The sequence below is a fragment of the Megalobrama amblycephala genome, linkage group LG9 (genome assembly GCF_018812025.1).
Source record: "Megalobrama amblycephala isolate DHTTF-2021 linkage group LG9, ASM1881202v1, whole genome shotgun sequence".
In the NCBI taxonomy this organism is placed as follows: Eukaryota; Metazoa; Chordata; class Actinopteri; order Cypriniformes; family Xenocyprididae; genus Megalobrama; species Megalobrama amblycephala.
This window is the reverse complement of record NC_063052.1, coordinates 19362331-19380248: the sequence shown is the minus strand read 5'-3', so window position 1 is coordinate 19380248 and position 17918 is coordinate 19362331. Positions and strand designations below refer to the sequence as shown.

Below are 17918 nucleotides of genomic sequence, written 5' to 3'. Positions count from 1 at the left end.
TGGGTAGGTTTAGGGATAGGTTTCTGTGACAGGTAGGTTTAGTTATAGGTTGCTGTGACGGGTAGGTTTATGGATAGGTTCCTGTGATGGGTAGGTTTAGGGATAGGTTCCTGTGATGGGCAGGTTTAGTTATAGGTTTCTGTGATGGGTAGGTTTAGGGATAGGCTTCTGTGACAGGTAGGTTTAGTTATAGGTTGCTGTGACGGGTAGGTTTATGGATAGGTTCCTGTGATGGGTAGGTTTAGGGATAGGTTTCTGTGATGGGCAGGTTTAGTTATAGGTTGTTGTGACAGGTAGGTTTATGGATAGGTTCCTGTGACGGGCAGGTTTAGGGATAGGTTCCTGTGATGGGTTTAGGGATAGGTTCTTGTGACGGGTAGGTTTAGTATAGGTTCTTGTGATGGATAGATTCCTGTGATGGGCAGGTTTAGGGATAAGTTCCTGTGACGGGTAGGTTTAGTATAGGTTCTTGTGACGGGTAGGTTTAGGGACAGGTTCGGTTCCCGTGATGGGTAGGTTTAGGGATAGGTTCCTGTGACGGGTAGGTTTAGGGATAGGTTCCCGCAATAAGTAGGTTTAGGTATAGGGAAGGGCCATATATGGTAGTATACTACTAGTATACTATAGTGATTTTTAAGATGTTGTCAACATCATAAATTCTTGATCTTACTTTTTTTTTTCTTTTTTTTTTTTTAATTTCCATTCATCCCCCCCAAAAAAGGGTGATCATGAATAATGGTTTCCACAAAAATAATAAGCAACACAACTGTTTTAAATACATTATATTTAAAAAAAATATATATAAAAATATAAAAAAAATAGAAAACAATTATTTTAAAATATACTTTCACAATATTACTGTTTATATGTACAATTAAAGTTATAGAATTAAGAAGTGTACCCATAACCCTAATGTGATCCACTAAATATCTTATGAAATATCTTATTATTCCATTCCATATCCATAATCTGTGGTCCTGGACTGGATATCCTGGACATGCACTATCAGTCCTGCTTTTTCCTCCAGGGGTTTCTGCACTAATGTGGAATGTCTCCTTGGACACATGCAAAACATGCCATTAAATGCTATCTCCTCTGATGATGACAGCACGTGGGCTCCCCTGCGGAAAAAGATTTCCTGTTTCTGTGACACTGATTTATCCAGGGGGAGTTAATGACATCACTCCTTGTTCCATACCTTTCTTTTATTCACCCCCACATCACACAAGCCTCAAACCAATCAGGAGGCAGGACTCAGGACTCAGTGGGATAGTCACTGTTGTGTAACAGTGTTAGCTCCACGCGCTGATGGAATAGGAGGAGCGTTCGGGAGGATAAATGGAAGGCGGGCAGGTTGAGTTGAACACAAACACCTGTCGGTCTCTCTCTTGAGCACTGTGGACTGCAGATACTAACTGTACATCATCACTCAACTGGATTTAACAGGCGTGTTAAACTCTTGAAATACTATAATGGCTTTCTCACTGTGGACTGCACTCTTTATCTCAGTTGCACTATGTGTGCTGCAGCAAGGTAAGATACTTCTACCTTTTTAAAGAAAAAAAAAGTGTTCTGTCTTCTTGTGTGTGCACTTTCAGTTTCAAAAGGGTTAGATTAATTATACACTTCAGTTGTTTTAGCTTGACAGCAATGAGATTTTAATGGAGCTTAAATGGAGATTTTTCATCTGAGATTCTGAGAAAGACTCCACTAATCAGATCTAATGATTAAAATGTCCTATAAGACATTGTATTCTCTTGTACTTTGTGATCCCACTTTTGGACATCTGTCAAAACTTAACACACAAAGGAAACGATTATGTCTTTTTATCTTTACAGATAAGTGCAGCAGTTATTACTCAGTGTCATATCTATATAGAGTAGTGCTTTTATCCTGCATCTGTAGTACTTATGTATTCATCAGATGACATGAAAAGAAATTCAGTCTCATTATATAGAATAATATGTAATACCACTATGAAAAGGGAATTTGTGCTTTTGGATCTGATCTGTACATTTGTTGGTGTACCTAATGTATACAGGTTGATTTAGTCATGTAAAACTTCAATAAAATCAGTAGATTTAGAGATACATTTTTAAGTTACCAAGAATCCATGTGTGAAGACCTTTCTTCAAAGATTCTGTGTGTTTTCTAGGGTTTGGATATCCACTATCTGAACAGCCTGAAGCATCTAGCAATCCACCTGCTCTCAAACGGGTTCGTACCAAGCGCTGCTCCTGTAGCGACTGGTTGGACAACGAGTGCATCTATTTCTGCCATTTGGACATCATCTGGGTCAACACACCAAGGTGAGTGTGTATATAAGTATATATAGTGTAAATTAAGGGAATAGAGTGCTTGATAATTTGCAAAAGGTATTAAAGGCACCTTAAATTTATAAAAGCTTTTCTTTTGTCCCATTGTCCCAATGTGAAATTAGGTCTATAACATGTCATTTTAATCACCTGCAGACACTGAAAAACATGAATTTATCACATTTTCTGTGCATTTTAATTAATTCTCTCTCATCTCACTACAGTAAGATCACCCCTTTTGGTCTGGGAGGTCCTCTTTCCCGTCGCCGCCGCTCCACTGGCCGCTGTGAATGTGCGAATCCCACTGATCGTACCTGTTCCAGTTTCTGTCACACCAGGTGAGCTCAGACTCCGCACCTTCCAGCTCCACCCTGGAGATGAAATCAGACCGATACGTGTCATTTTGTCTGTCGCGGATGCCGTAGGCAGTCATGTGTGACCTGTGGAGATCAGGGCAGCTTGTGTGTGTTTGCTTGTTTTTTTTTTTTTATACCAAGCTCTGATATGCATCCCTTTTTGAGATAATAGGAAATAAGGGAGTGAAAAAGAAACCATCTAATGACTAAAGTAGTCATGAGTCATGCAAAGGACAACTATTTTTGGACAAGTTTAATTTTATCAGAAGATTCCTCTGGTTATTCAAGGACAGCATTAGCCCTTGTCTGTATTTGTCTATATTTATGTGGGAGAGACATTTGGATTTGTCCTTCCCTGGGTTTGCAAGAGCAAGTCAATAAATTATTAAGTTGTTAACTGGTGAATTTTGTGTGTAACCTTATTCTCAAATTTGATCTGCAGTTCAGAAAATACAGATATGGAGTTTGTGACCCAACTTGGTGACCAGTCAAATCACGTGGGCAAAAGCAGTGATCATCTACTGTCAACTCTCAGGTAAATTCACCATCAACATAAGCACTATTAGCATATGCTTTTGCTCCAATGAACACAAAATATCCTGCTTTGATGCTAAACAATGTGTCATTTCCATTTACAGGAAGGTGGTTAAAGACAACCTCATGACAGCCTCACGGTCTGCTTCACCCAAAAAGAAATCCAAAACCAGGAATCTCTTGATCAGTTAGAGAGAGATGAAACGACAGTCGAGTAAGCATTTGAACAAAACCAATCTTGGATGAAGAGGATGTGCCTTGAGAGAAGAAGGGGGCAGACATGGCGGATTCTCTGAATTCAAGACAGAACTGAATGCTGTGGCACAAACCCTCAGATTCTTCAGTTGAGGTGGAGCAGAAACGTCTTTTTTCCAGTGTACAAGGATGATTTAAGTAGTGAAAAGAAAAACAGATCACCTTCTGCACCAGTTACATGGTGACATTCACAAATGAGAGAGTTGAAATCTGAAAACAATGTTGAAATACTGCAACATAGTTTTATAATACAAGTAAGATTTGCAGGAAGTTATGGTTTTATATATATAGACTGAAAGACTTTAGATATAATCTCTATCCTTGACACTGACTATATTTATTGATGTTTTATTTTAATATACTTTATTTATGATAGTTTTTCTCTGTATCAGAGCTTAATTTTAATATTTATTTATTTATTTATATATTTATTTAAATTTTATTTGGAAATGAATGTGTCTGATGCTTTCTATGATCAACTGCTCAAGAAAGTGTTAAAAAAAGAGAAAAAAGCTGTAGTCGTAAGGAATGTTTATCTCTTTTCTTTTTTACGACTTTTCCTTCCCTCCATTTTTCCTCTTTTTTCCCTTCAGTGAAGGCGGAAGTATTTATTGCATACTTTCAGTCGGGTGTTTTTATTGTTCAGATACCAGCAAGTTTCAATAGCTCAACGCTTGCCAAAAAATGCTGTTATTGTTTTCCTAAAGTACAAACCGGCTTCTACTGTCTGCTGGGTCCATTATGTAAAAGATTGTAGTGCTATGTAGAGTTCCCATTACTGCCTCAAAATACCATCAATTAAATGGAAACTATTCATGACTACCTGTGTATTATTATTTATACATATAGCGAGTTTTGACTATTGTTATATGTATTTAATTATGCTGCACCTGTTCTTGTTTTCTTCCTGTGAAGAAAATTAGTTATTCACAGATACTTGAATGTTTAAACTTGAATTGCTTACATCCGAAAGTCAGTTTATTTCTGTAATTTATTCAATGAAGTCTATTTTTGTATTATTGTCTCTATAAATAAACAAACTATATACTATCAAATAACACAGAAGTCTTTATTGAGCTACTTAAAGCAGTTTTCTGTATTACATAGTCATTGGATCACATCCAGATGAGTAAAATATCACATTACACTCCTTGTTAAACATTAAATTCATTACATAAATGTAAATCCAACTTCTCGTATACATCATACTTTACAAACCTACCACAAAAACAAATCTAACACAATCCCATAATGACAAATGACTTCATGCATAATTTGTTCTATCCACTTGTGTGGCTTGTAAATGTATGAGCCATACACTTTGAATTGCAAAGGCTCGGTGAGCACTTTTAGGTGTTTTCTGGGGTGTGTAAAATTAGATGGCAATTTTATTGTCAGCGAAACTAGGGTAAATTTATGAAATGTGCAACTATTAATTAAAAAAGTACATTTTATGTGACCCTATATATGTGAACTATATGTGAAACTATGTGAGACATTTTATTACTATGACAAAGTCGTATTTTATGCCTGGTGGCTCTTGCTTTAAGGTCTCCTTAGATAAATGTTCATGCAGAACTTTGGAGAACTGAGAATTCAAACAGGTACACAACACAACTATCTTAAAAGTCAGAAGAGAAGTTAGCTGTATGGGTGAGGTGAGGCTAAAAACATTTGTGTTATTTCTTTTTTAAGCAGAGTTTGACAGTCTTCTGAGACGGTATTTTATCTTGCTGAGAAGTGCAGTCTCTTTGTCTACCACCCCATTCCAGCTGCCTGAATGTTTACTCAATACGTGCAGTTTTGAAATTCCGAGGAACATGTAAGGTATCCCATTAATGCAAGAGGAGAGTCTCATTATGCGGGATGATTTATAGAATTTGGCTTTTGTAAAATTTCTTATGTAAAATGTTTGAAATTCCTTACATAATTATATGGATGACTATGGAGTAATGTAACTAATAGAGCTTTCAATTGATTTTTGTATTTGGGTCATTTTTTTTTTTTTTTGTCCAAAAGCCTTAATAATGATAAAAAACTAAGATATGACATCCAAAGTATGTAAGGTTGTACAACTAGGTCTCTTTTATTGAATCCAAACAGTTTTAATTATATTTTGCTACATATAAAGGTATTTTAAAGATTTTGAAGAGTCAAAAGGTCATTCGGTTTAACCGTCCAAAGGCCAATACAGCCATTTCATTAGTGATTAAAATATCTTAAAATGTAATAAATGTATGTATTTTTTTATTCAGACATAATTTTATAACAACATATATCAACAAAATGGTATTACAATTATGTGTAGAAGTCATTGCTTTGTTATGAGAAAAAATGTCCGGAAAAATGAATTTCATTGATGTCATTCAGAGTAACCAATGTAAAGGGACCACTTTGGATCAAGTCATGTGTTCAATATCATGTGACATCATGCAGACACCTGCAAAGGACCACATGGTTGTGTAACGATTTGAAAAATGTATGTCCCGAAATATCAGGTCATTCAGTACAACCGCTATAAAACATGGAAAATGTTGTAATATTTTAAAAACTTGTACTAAATATAAAATATTTGATTGTCCTTTTGCTAGCTAGCTAGCTAGCTAAATATTAGCCTGTTAGCACTGTTTGAAAATATCGTAATTTGGTATAACCAAAATTGTCATTCGGTAAAACCAAAATTTTGGTTAAACTGAATGACTTTTTTGGTTACAAATTTTGTCCATCTTGTAAAAAATTGTGTTAATTGATTATAAAAACCACATAATCTCATTGTTAACACTTAATACAACTTAATTATTATTAATACAACCAAATTAATTATATCTCCATTATGTTTTTTTTTTTTTACACTTTTAAAAACCTTATTTGTCAATGACCCATTTGTATTAGATCAATTACATAAAGTGCTGATTAATTAATTAAATGAACCACATTTAAATACAAAGCAATTCTGCTGCAAAAAATTGCAAAAGATGCAAAAATTAAAAGATTATTACAATATTGTGACAGACGAATACATTTCTAATTACTAATAAAAGATGTAGGAAAAACCCTTTTAATGAAATAATTGGGGTGTGATTGTGTTAATTTTTTTATCATACTTTTACAAAATTTAATTATAGTAGCATTATTAACAGGTAAATTGACAGCTGTAGTTAACAACATGTCTTCAGTATATGAGAGTGTTTTATTAAGAGCCCCCCCCCCCCCATCTCTCTTTCTTTCTTCAGCAGAGATGAAAGCATCTTGTGCTCACACAGCTCTTTGAGAGTAAACAGCTGACTAAGTGTAAGAAAAAACAGGATGCTGTCTGCACATTCCCGCCACATTCCTTCAGATGTGCAGTTAACAAACTACTAGGGGAGAAATGGAAAAACAGTGGAAAAACACTCAGTGAGAGGAACCAATGTGGCTAGGACGGAAACTGATTACGACTAAATTGTTGTGGTTGTCATAACACTTTGTGCTTTGTTTTAATCTTTGCCTTTGTGTTCTCTAAGATTTTTGGTTTTGTTTAGGCCATTAGCAGTGGATGCAGGTGCATGTATGTCTGCAAGTTAGAATGCATTCATTTTAAGGAAATATTATATCTTTTAGATCATGTGTTTGCTCAGTTTTTTTTCTTTACAAACTAGGGTGATTACAGCAGTCATTGTCTGATGGTTCCTAGTTTTCCTTTTATTGCATTGGGAATTGGGATCAGGTCTTGATCTATTTGTACACTCTCAGACAAAATGGTACAAAAGCTGTCACTGGAAGGTAGGCCTACCCTTTAAAAAGGTTCTAATACAGATATATATGTACCATTTAGATACTAATATGTACTTTTTGTACAAATATGAACCTTTGAGGTACTCACACAGAGGTGTGCGTTTTGAAAGGGTAACACCCCAGTGACAGCTTTTGTACATTTTTCCTGAGAGTGTAGGAGCTTAATATTCTCATCTTTGAGAATACTTTGAAATAAAAACTGCTTAAAAGCTGATTAAATTATGTTTTGGTTAGATTTGAAAATGAATATTTAATTTATATTATGCTCATAGCTGTACTGTAAGACAATATAAATGAATAGGAAGCCTCTGCTTACTCAGATACTTAACATTCATATGAAATGATACATGTTGCCTTTTATCTTATTTTACAATACATAACTTGGTTTCAGCAGCAAAAATGTAGTAGTTTATTGATAACAACTAATAATTCTTCTGCCTAATAATTCTTCTTCTGTTTATAGAGTATCTTATAACAGCTTTGAATGATGCTCAAACATATTCTAACTTAACCTTACAAGTGAATGGGTCCCACGTTATATTAGGTGGCCTTAACTACTATGTACTTACATAAAAAAATAAGTACTATGTAATTATTGTGTTTGTATTATATTGTAAAACACTTTTTCTGCTATTGAGTAGGGATACGGGTAAGGTTAGGGACGGGTTTAGTGGTATGGCTAGGGTTTAGGTGTAAGGGATGGGTCAACAGTGTAACTATGAATGTAATTACAGAAATTAGTTACACATGTTACACATGTAAGTATTTTTACACTATAAGTACAATTTAAAACATGTATGTACACAATAAGTGCATTGTATCAAATGATTAATTTAAATGTAAGTAGATAGAAGTTAAAACTACCTAATATAAAGTGGGACCAGTGAATGATATAAAAAACATAGCAACTTTGTGAGCCACTTAAATCATCTAAATTTTGTATTGCTGGAAGCACAGAAAACAGTTGAAGAAGCAGCTCTAAGTGCAGGAGTTTTAATTCAAACAAAACAACATCAAACACTAACATCTAGGAACATGGGGAGCATGGCGAACAGGTATACACACAGACAGCAAACAACGACTGGCAAAGGAACAAGAAAACACAAGGGCTATTTATGCACAAAATAACAAGGGCTAACAAGGGACAGGCAAAGGTGATTAGTTGCTATGGAAACAAACAAGAGTAGCTATGGCAAAAAACAAGGGTAACTATTGAAAATAACAAGGCAGCAAAGACAAAAGGAACTATACACAGGAAGTAAGAAAACAGGAACAATGGGAACAAAACTATAATTCAAAATAAGAATCCACAACACAAGACACTAATCATGACGGATTTATAATAGTATAGTTAAGTCAATATAGCATAGTTTTTAGCATGTTGCTAAGCTAACAACACACTCATGAATATTGAGTAAATGCTTCATTTTAAATTAGATTTCATTATTTTTACTTATAAATTTCAGTACTAAATTAAAGCTGCAAGCAGCGATGAAATGGCCCTTGTATCCATGCCATCACCACCCAGTGCCTTTAGGAAAACCCACTTCCTGCTACCAGCTGGTGATGATATGACTAATTTATGGTATGTAGATGTCTTCAGCCCAGGGCACTTACTAAACATGGGAAGTTTCCCTGATAGCACACATACATCTCGGAGACATCTATTTGATGTGTGTGTTTACGTCTGGAAGACGTATTATTTAGGGTGTTTGCTCATCTGGAATACGTCTATTGGACGTTTCCTGTCAGATGTCAAATAGACGTTTAGAAGATGTCTTTAAGATGTTTATGATTTAGAATGTATGTAAAACTGACATCTTAAAGACGTCTATTAGATGTTTGTAAACAACAGATGCTTTCCAGATGAAGTGATCTTTAAAAGACGTCTTGCAGACGTACGTGTGCTATCTGGGTTGAGGCAGATTGGACATTGTATATGCTTGAGTTACAACAACTTCCTGTTTCATGATGATAATAGTATGCTTTAGCACTCAGCTAAGTGTTGCTAGCATGTTTTAGAATGTTTGTAGCATGTTTTAGTATGTTGCTAGTAGAGCAATCACAATGTTAAACAAGTCACTTCCTGTTGCCAGTGGGTGGCGCTATTACTATAAATGAATATTATCATGTAGATGTGTTCAGGGCAGGACTCTTTGGGGCAGATTGGACATTTTATGCCTGAGTTACAACAACTTCCTCTTTCGTGGTGTTAATAGCATACATTAGCATTTAGCCTAGAGTTGCATTTAACGCATTTCTAGCATGTTTGGTATACCTCATGATAAATTCAATTGAGAGTTGAAAAGAGTTTGTTAAATTACAATGTAACTTAAGGGTTTTCGAGCAGAGCTCAGACAAGCCAATATCCAGCCTTCTGCTTTCTTATAGCCCAAAACAAGTCTCCTGTTCCCAGACTATTTCATGTCCGGACTTGAGACATATTTGAGAATTACAGTTCAAGATTCAGATCACGGTCACTCTTATGTTATGGCACATGTACAGCAGATAGCCTAAAGTGATAGTCATATGTTCAATCCTGCAGACAGTAAGACCTTCTTTATAAACAACCTTCAGCAAGCTCTGTAAACAGTCAAATCTGTCAGTTTAATGAACTGGATCACTATCTTAATTTCTCATTCAAACCTGACAGTGATAACCATCTGTGGTCCCTGATCCACATACCAGAGAAGGAAGGGAAACCCAGTGACTCCTGGTGCAGGACGGTGGAATCTGCTCGGATTCATGTTGCGAGGGAATGCAGGCAGTCACGTCTACTGCAAGCAGGTGCATGAAGGTACGGCTGTTGACTGCAGATGCAGTTGTTTCCTATAACAGGTCTAAATACTTGGCCGAAGCAAACATATTTGTTTTTGTGGGAAGTCATTACTGCAGGTTGTGAAAAGAAGGAATACTATGGCAATTGTCTATTCGATCAAGAATGGAGCAATTCTCATGGGAGTCACGTAAGAGAGCATTTCCTCAGGGAAATATTACGTGTTTTGTAGAAGGAGAAGCAACTATTTCAAATGAAAGACATCCTCCTTCCCCAAATCAGAAAGAAAAACACACTCTATTGAGAAGTACTCAACTTTAGAAGCACAAAGAGCCATGTTTAAACTACAACAGATGCAAAGTAGATTAGTTTTGCCTCTCTTTGTGTGGCATTGTTGCATGTTGCATAGTAAAATATTGACCCAGCCACTTCCCATTTTTTTCTGGACAGGTGTAAATTAAAGCAATAAGCCCCGTGAAGCTGTGGTTTACAGTGAATTTATAACAGCTTGTGGGGTTTTAGGCACTCTGACTTTCATTAAGTAAAATCATTAAAAGGCTTCCTTCCGCTGGAAAAAATAGACCCTGACTATGAACAGCAACAGAAGTTACATTTCTTAGATGGCGGCAAAGATTGTCTTTATGAGCGAGTCACTCAGTCGCAAAGACTTGTATATTGAAACTTGTTCTGAACATGGAACAAGACGCAAATGACAAATGCTTTGACAAGCGCTGTCAGTCAGCAGGGCACGGGAAAACCAATTAAATGTTAAAAGGTGCCCTAGAACCCTTTTTCACAAGATGTAATATAAGTCTAAGGTGTCCCCTGAATAGGTCTGTGAAGTTTCAGCTCAAAATACCCCACTGATTTTTTTATTATTCAATTTTTGTAACTGCCTATTTTGGGGCATAATTAAAAATGTGCTGATCCTGTGCGTGTCCCCTTTAAATGCTCGCGCTCCCCACCCCCAAGCTCGCAACTCTATAACACACTGCATAAACAAAGTTCACACAGCTAATATAACCCTCAAAATGGATCTTTACTAAGTGTTCTTCATGCAGCATATCAGATCATGTAAGTATAGTATTTATTTGGATGTTTACATTTGATTCTGAATGAGTTTGATAGCAGCTAGGCTGCGGCTAATGGGGCTAAAGCTAACATTACACACTGTTGGAGAGATTTATAAAGAACCACTTTAACCATATTTAACAGTACATTACCAACATGCTAACGAAACATTTAGAAAGACAATTTACAAATATCAATAAATATATCATGATATCATGGATCATGTCAGTTATTATTGCTCCGTCTGCCATTTTTCGCTATTGTCCTTGCTAGCTTACCTGCATAATGTCTGTTGATTCTGCTGTGCTGCTCCAGACATTAATACTGCCTTGTCTAATGCTTTGAACATGAGTTGGCATATGCAAATATTGGGGGTGTACATATTAATGATCCCGACTGTTGCGTCACAGTCGGTGTTATGTTGAGATTCGCCTGTTCTTCAGAGGTCTTTTGCACAAATCAAATTTACATTAGAAGGAGGAAACAATGGTGTTTGAGACTCACTGTATGTCATTTCCATGTACAGAACTCTAATTATTTAACTGTGCCAAGGTAAATTCAATTTTCAAATCAAGGGCACCTTTAAAAGGACAAGATCACAGCGGACATTCAAACTGATTTTTTACTATGAACATACTGGCCTGAAGGAAAATGCTAAATTTGAATGCAGGTAATTTACTCTATATCTCTCTCACAATACTCTTCTACATAATGCAGTAAGCTTCAATGAACAAAATCAATAGAGAGCAAACATATGTTTACGTTGCTAAGAATGGTTGCTAAGTCAGACACAGCAACATACACATTCAGTGGCGCAGCAATATGTAATGCGGTCAGCTGTATGTTTTCAGGAATTTTACAGCGGCTTTGAATGCAGCTAAACAAATCAGAATCAAGGGCTGGAACTATCCATTTTATAAATGTGTGCATACCCTTGTGAAAAAAGATGTGAACTCTTAAAAAGAGCACTTACTGTATTATGGAAATAATACAATTTAAAAGAATATACTTAATAGCAAATTTAATGTACTGTAATGTTTTCATACACTTAACTGCATATTATTTACAATTAAATGAAAATGTATATAGTTTACATTTTTATATTAAATGCAATTAGCTGAGCTCAAGAACCATTTAAGTATGACTACAGCTAAAATTATAATCAAGTACATTTCATGTGCTTTCATGTGCTATTATCTATCTATCTATCTATCTATCTATCTATCTATATATATATATATATATATATATATATATATATATATATATATATATGTACTAGTGTACATTCAATACAATTAAGCACACCTATATTTCACATGGGTATTGTATATAAACTGTATATATATATATATAACTTTGTAATCATTATTATGTAATTAAGGCTGATGGACTGGTTGTGGCATGTGGGTGCCTGTTACGTACCTTGGCTTTATTGTGTAGTGTACACTATTTCAGGTTATCCGTTTGTGCCATATGTTTTGGTGTGTTGACAATTCTTTTGAGATATTTAGGAAATGTTTAGTTACCAAGGAGATATATACCAAATAAACACACACCTAAAAACTCACTTATTGGGGATGGAGGTGAACTTAATGTTGTGTCTGTAGCTATAGCCCTAGTTCAATAGAAAGAAACGAAAGCAATAGAACCGTATAAGGGCGTTGTTCTGCAGCACAAACATGCTTTCCATGACTTGCACTTAGAATAATGCTAATCAAAGAAAGGTATGCCAGAGTAATAAAAACGGTTTTAATTATAGGATTCTACAGAAGCGATTCAAGCAATTCAGAGATCAGAGATAAGAGCTTCCATTTTTATAAAAGATCAGAGCCATAAACTCTGTTACTTATTTCAAGCGGCATTGCTCTCTTTCCATATTAGTAACATCACACCTTTCATTTTCCTTTAAGCTCATATGAAACATTAACAAAAGAAAATTTCCTTTCTTTTTTTGTTCCCAGAATTTTTAGTAAAACTGGACGAAGGTCTTTTCAGCATAAAGCCCCTTCTGATTGGAACAATCTCCCTCAGTCTTTGAGATCTGTTACTTCATTTTATTGCTTTAGGTTATTTCTATTTTCCCATCTTAAAATTGCTTTTGTATGTTTTTAAGTTCTCTTATGTTGATTAGATGATTGTGTATGTGTATCTACACGCTTATATATGATATGATTGCTGTAATTTTGTTGTGGGTGTAAGGGTCTAGTTGAGCATGTTTGTTTTTTTGAGTATTTGTATGTTTGTTTGTTTAGGACCCCCTCGAAAATGAGGTGTCGCATCTCAAGGGGCTATCCTTCTACTAAAAATACAAAAAAATACAAAAAAACTGAACTTGCAACTTCATACCAAAATCAATAAAATAACCAGTTAAAATAGGAAGTGTCTGACCTGATTAGTGTCTGACCTGGACAGAAGTATGGATCTAACTGCAATGCCAATTCAAATGGTCATAGTGACAACAGATCCAGTTATGGCAGTGAGGAACATTGGCTGGCCATGATCTGACTGATTACCTCACCAGGGTCCTGATGGAAAGAGGCCTATACCAGCTATACCATCATATCCTCGGTTCTGGTGAGTGAAAGTCACCTGTATCGTCCCATCATGGCCGGCAGTCCAGTATCCTGTCCTGAGATGGCCGCCATCCCAGAGCCTCGTCGCAAGATGGCCGCCATTCCTGAGCCTCGTCCTAAGATGGCCGCCACTCCTGAGCCTTGACCCAAGATGGGCGCCGCCACGCCTGAGCCCTCGGGCAAGATGGCCGCCGCCACGCCTGAGCCTTCGTTCAAGATGGCTACCGCCACGCCTGAGCCCTCAGGCAAGATTGTGCCCTTAGGCCTTTTAGCGGAGTATGAGGGAATGTCCTGGAACCCAGTGTCTTCTCCAGCCCCTGAGTTCACTCCAGTGTCTTCACCAATCCCTGAACCTGCTCCAGTGTCTGCTTCAGCCCGTGACCAGAGTCCAGTGATGGCTTCAGCCCGTGACCAGAGTCCAGTGATGGCTCCAGTCCCTGAGCCTGCTCCAGACTCAGCTCCAGTCTCTGAGCCCGCTCCAGACTCCACTCCACTCCCCGAGCCCACTCCAGACTCTGCTCCAGTCCCCGAGCCCGCTCCAGACTCCACTCCAGTCCCAGAGCCCGCTCCAGAGTTCGCTCCAGCCCAGAAACCCGTGGCTCCTCCCAAGGAAATTTTTTTTTGGGGGGGCCATATACCCGTGGCCATAGCGGCCGAGCCTGGGGTCCGGGCTAAGGCCACACCACCATGGTCCAAGAATGTCCTGATCTGCCATGGCCCCCTGAACTGTCCAATCCGCCATGGCCCCCCAAACTGCCCGATCTGCCAAGGAACCCTGCACTACCGGTACAACCCTGGAGGCATCCTACTAGTCCAAACCTGCCCACGACCTCCAGGGTGCCCGCCCTCCTTCCTTCCCTCCCTCCCTCCCTCCCTCCCTGGTTGGACTCTTTCTGGTGTGAGGTTGCGTCTTCCGGGAGGGGGGGAGTAATGTCACATGTACGTCTGTTTTTGCACCATGTTCTGTTTGTCACATGTTCTCCTTTGTTCTAAGTCTCCCGGCACTTTTTTGTTGTCTTGGTTACTGATTAGTGTCTTCAGTTCAGGTGTTTCTTGTTAATTAGTCTTGTTAACTCCTAAGTTCACTGTGTATATATGCCCTTAGTTTCGATTTTCCTGTTCCTTGTTCCAAGTATTCCATTAAATGTTGTTTGAAGATATCTCCTTCGTTGTGCATTGAATGCTACAATACCCACCATGACAGGAAAAAAGAACAAAAAGTAAGAAGAATATCAACTGTAAATGTGATGATATATAACAAAGAGAACAACAAACTAATGCCATCCATTCATTTTTTTTTTAAATTGCTTGTCCCACATAGGGCCACAGGGATGTTGGAGCCTATCCCAGTGGCTGAGCCTGGCAGGGAAACACCCTGGGCAGATGGCCAATCCATCATCTCTAACACACAGTCACATGCACACATATGCTCTTAACAATAAAAGGTTCTTTATTGGCATTGGTGGTTCCATGAAGAAATAAAATCCATATAACCCTTTCAATACACAAAAGGTTCTATCATAGAAAACGGTTAGATAAATTTACTGGTTTAGATAAATAAAATGTTCTTCACACCTTTTTTTCAATGAACAGAAAATTGTTCTGTTCACTGAAAAATTATTTGGGGATCCCATATTGTATCTTCTATGGCATTACTTTGAAAACCCCAATTTGGAACCTCTATGTTTTAAGAGTGTAAATAAAATAAAATGTTTCAGGTTATGAATTTAACCATGGTTTCCTGAGAATAGAGAAACAAGATGCTACATCTTCTAGGGTCCGCTATGGGGAATGCCTTCAGCATATCCAGTATCTGAAGCATGAGTCTAAAGGGCTAAGTGAGCTAAGTCAAAGGACTCAAAGGATTCCTCATCCCTACGTTTCACACCAGCAACGTGATCATAGATCGGAGCTTCTCAAGAATGGAGGCCTCGATAGGATGACTCTAAAGAGAGGCCAGCATTCAAGGAGGCTCACTGAGAGCCTAACACTCAGAACTTCTATTCAGACAGCCCTGAAGAGTGAAGGCCTCAAACAAGAGGCCTAGCAATGCTCTAACCCAAGGGCAGTACCGAAAAAGCTCAGAAAGGAGCTAGAAACTTAGTGTAAATGGCCCAGGAAGCTCTGTAGAATGGAGGCCTTAATACAACAACTCTATCTAACGATTTTAGGACTTCCAGTTCCATCGCCCCGAAGTCTATGGGTTTTTGAATGCGATTTTCCAAAAGTCTAAGGGAAAAAATGCATAGGCTTTTAAACGAGGGAACTCGTGTGCCGGGTTGGCCTACAAAAACGTGTCATCCCTGAGGTACTCTATGCAACGACTCTCGTAATGAGAGGCAGCCTAGCAACATTCCACACTAAAGTCAGTAGCCAAGGAGGCTCGCAGAGAGCCTAAAAACTTAGCATACTACCCTACCACCTAGCCAAAGAAGTGGAGGCCTCAGTATGATGACTCTCTAAATCGAGAGGGGACCCAACAAAACCGCACGCTCAGGCCATTTTTCAAGGAGGCTCACAGAGAGCCTACAAATCGCAATTGGTGTCCTGGTGGAGCTCAATCCCGCCTCACCGTAATGGCGGTCGAGGGACCCGAGTCGTGGGGTGCAGGCGCTCAACTCTCATCCCTCAAATCGCAAAAACGTACATTTAAACTCAATCATGCTAGTTCAAACAACAGATTCTATCACTCTGAAAAGTATCTTACAAGAACACACAAATGCAAATGCAAGTGCCTTAAACTCCCTTGAGAGCCGAACATGCTTGTGCAAACACTAACTACTATCCCTCAGGAGAGAGCAGAAAGGAAAAAGCTCCTCATTTGTCTCTTGTAGTCAGTTTAGTGAATGCATCATCCAGCTTGCTTGAAGAGAAGACAGCATTCCACCCAAATGCACGTCCCACATCCCTTGAGAATAGGGACAGTGCAAACAGAGCTTTTCATTGAGGAATCCATTAAATACGTGAGTGTGTCTACTTCATGAACAAACAATGAACAGTTCTCCTGAAGACAAGAAAGAGGATGATGTATTTCACAGGTGCCCTTTTATACTCACTGTCGCACCAGTTGTGACACCATAGGCTGCTGCCTGCCAATGTCAAGTTCATTGTCGTGTTTAGACTCATGCTTCAGACACTGGATATAGCAGAGGCATTCCCCCATAGCAACCCCTAGGGGATGCAGCGTGAGTTTCCTTTCGAAAAGGAAGCCCACTTAAATGTGTTGCATGTATTTTTTTTTTTATTTGACAGTACTAAAGCACAGATATACCATAATATGTTTGGAGAGATTTAGGAAACATGCTTGTTCCTCTAAAAAAAGGAAAAGTTTTTCCTTTGCATTACGCATACAGATGACACCATGATCAAAACGATTCCCATTCACATGGATCTGCAAAAATTACTAAAATGCTGTATTATGCATTTCAGGCCAGTAGTTGGTGATGTCACTTTGCGAAGAAACACTACGTGCCTATAGACTGAACACGTAATATCCTACACATGCGCATGACGTCACTGTTTTCATAAATTTGCATTTTTGTAGTTTACACAGAGACAATAATGGTATCATTTTCAAAAACTTGTACTTTGAAACCCGTTTTCAAAAGTTTGCATTTTCAGGCCTCGAAAATATCGTTGTCATGAAAATGAATGGCCAAAACATATATATATATATATATATATATATATATATATATATATATATATATATATATTTTTTTTTTTTTTTTTTTTCATTTTTATTTGAAAACAGTGTTGTGTAAATGGCCCCTTAGAAAACTAAAGGTTCCTTTAAGAATTGTTCACGTGAAAGGTTCTTAAGGAAACTCAAAATGGCTCTTCTAACCTCTCTTTCTGGAACCTTTAGTGTATAGTGTATAATGTCTCAGTCCTTCTATAAAGAAGTGCATTTTCTACCATTATATAGCAACATCATTAATATGAAATTATGCCCCAAATCTATTGGTGACACCATTTTCATGTTAACGTCAACAAGTTGAATATAAATTGTTTCCTGAACATCTGTGCTTTACCAAATGCCAAATGATTTCTTGTAATCTCTTCTGTTTCAGGTAGCACAAGTTTCTAAAACAGATCTACAATGTAATCAAAAACAGACATTCTTTTCAGGAAGTATGGGGTTTTCCGTGTTTGTCATAGTTGCCTGTACATGAACTCTGACTAAGCTGGAATGATGGAATGGCAACATTCTGAGAGCAGATGACCTTAATGGTTTCACCCTTACAATTCTTACTGAACA

At 37.6% G+C, this 17918-nt stretch overlaps 1 protein-coding gene across 1 annotated transcript; it reads left to right on the top strand.

The window, feature by feature from the left end:
* The first annotated feature begins 1321 nt into the window (after positions 1 to 1321).
* Positions 1322 to 4279, top strand: edn2 (endothelin 2). Its single transcript, XM_048202007.1, has 5 exons — positions 1322 to 1533; positions 2156 to 2309; positions 2540 to 2653; positions 3114 to 3206; positions 3310 to 4279. Exons 1-5 carry the CDS (start codon positions 1473 to 1475, stop codon positions 3395 to 3397), a joined length of 510 nt encoding a protein of 169 aa, XP_048057964.1. The 5' UTR covers positions 1322 to 1472; the 3' UTR covers positions 3398 to 4279.
* The last annotated feature ends 13639 nt before the right edge of the window (positions 4280 to 17918 follow it).

Bases quoted from the DNA above. Each gene is read 5' to 3' on its own strand.
- edn2 (XM_048202007.1), top strand. From the start codon at position 1,473: ATGGCTTTCTCACTGTGGACTGCACTCTTTATCTCAGTTGCACTATGT. The intron at 1,534-2,155 runs GTAAGATACTTC...TGTGTTTTCTAG, and splicing joins ACTATGTGTGCTGCAGCAAG to GGTTTGGATATCCACTATCT. The intron at 2,654-3,113 runs GTGAGCTCAGAC...TTTGATCTGCAG, and splicing joins TCCAGTTTCTGTCACACCAG to TTCAGAAAATACAGATATGG.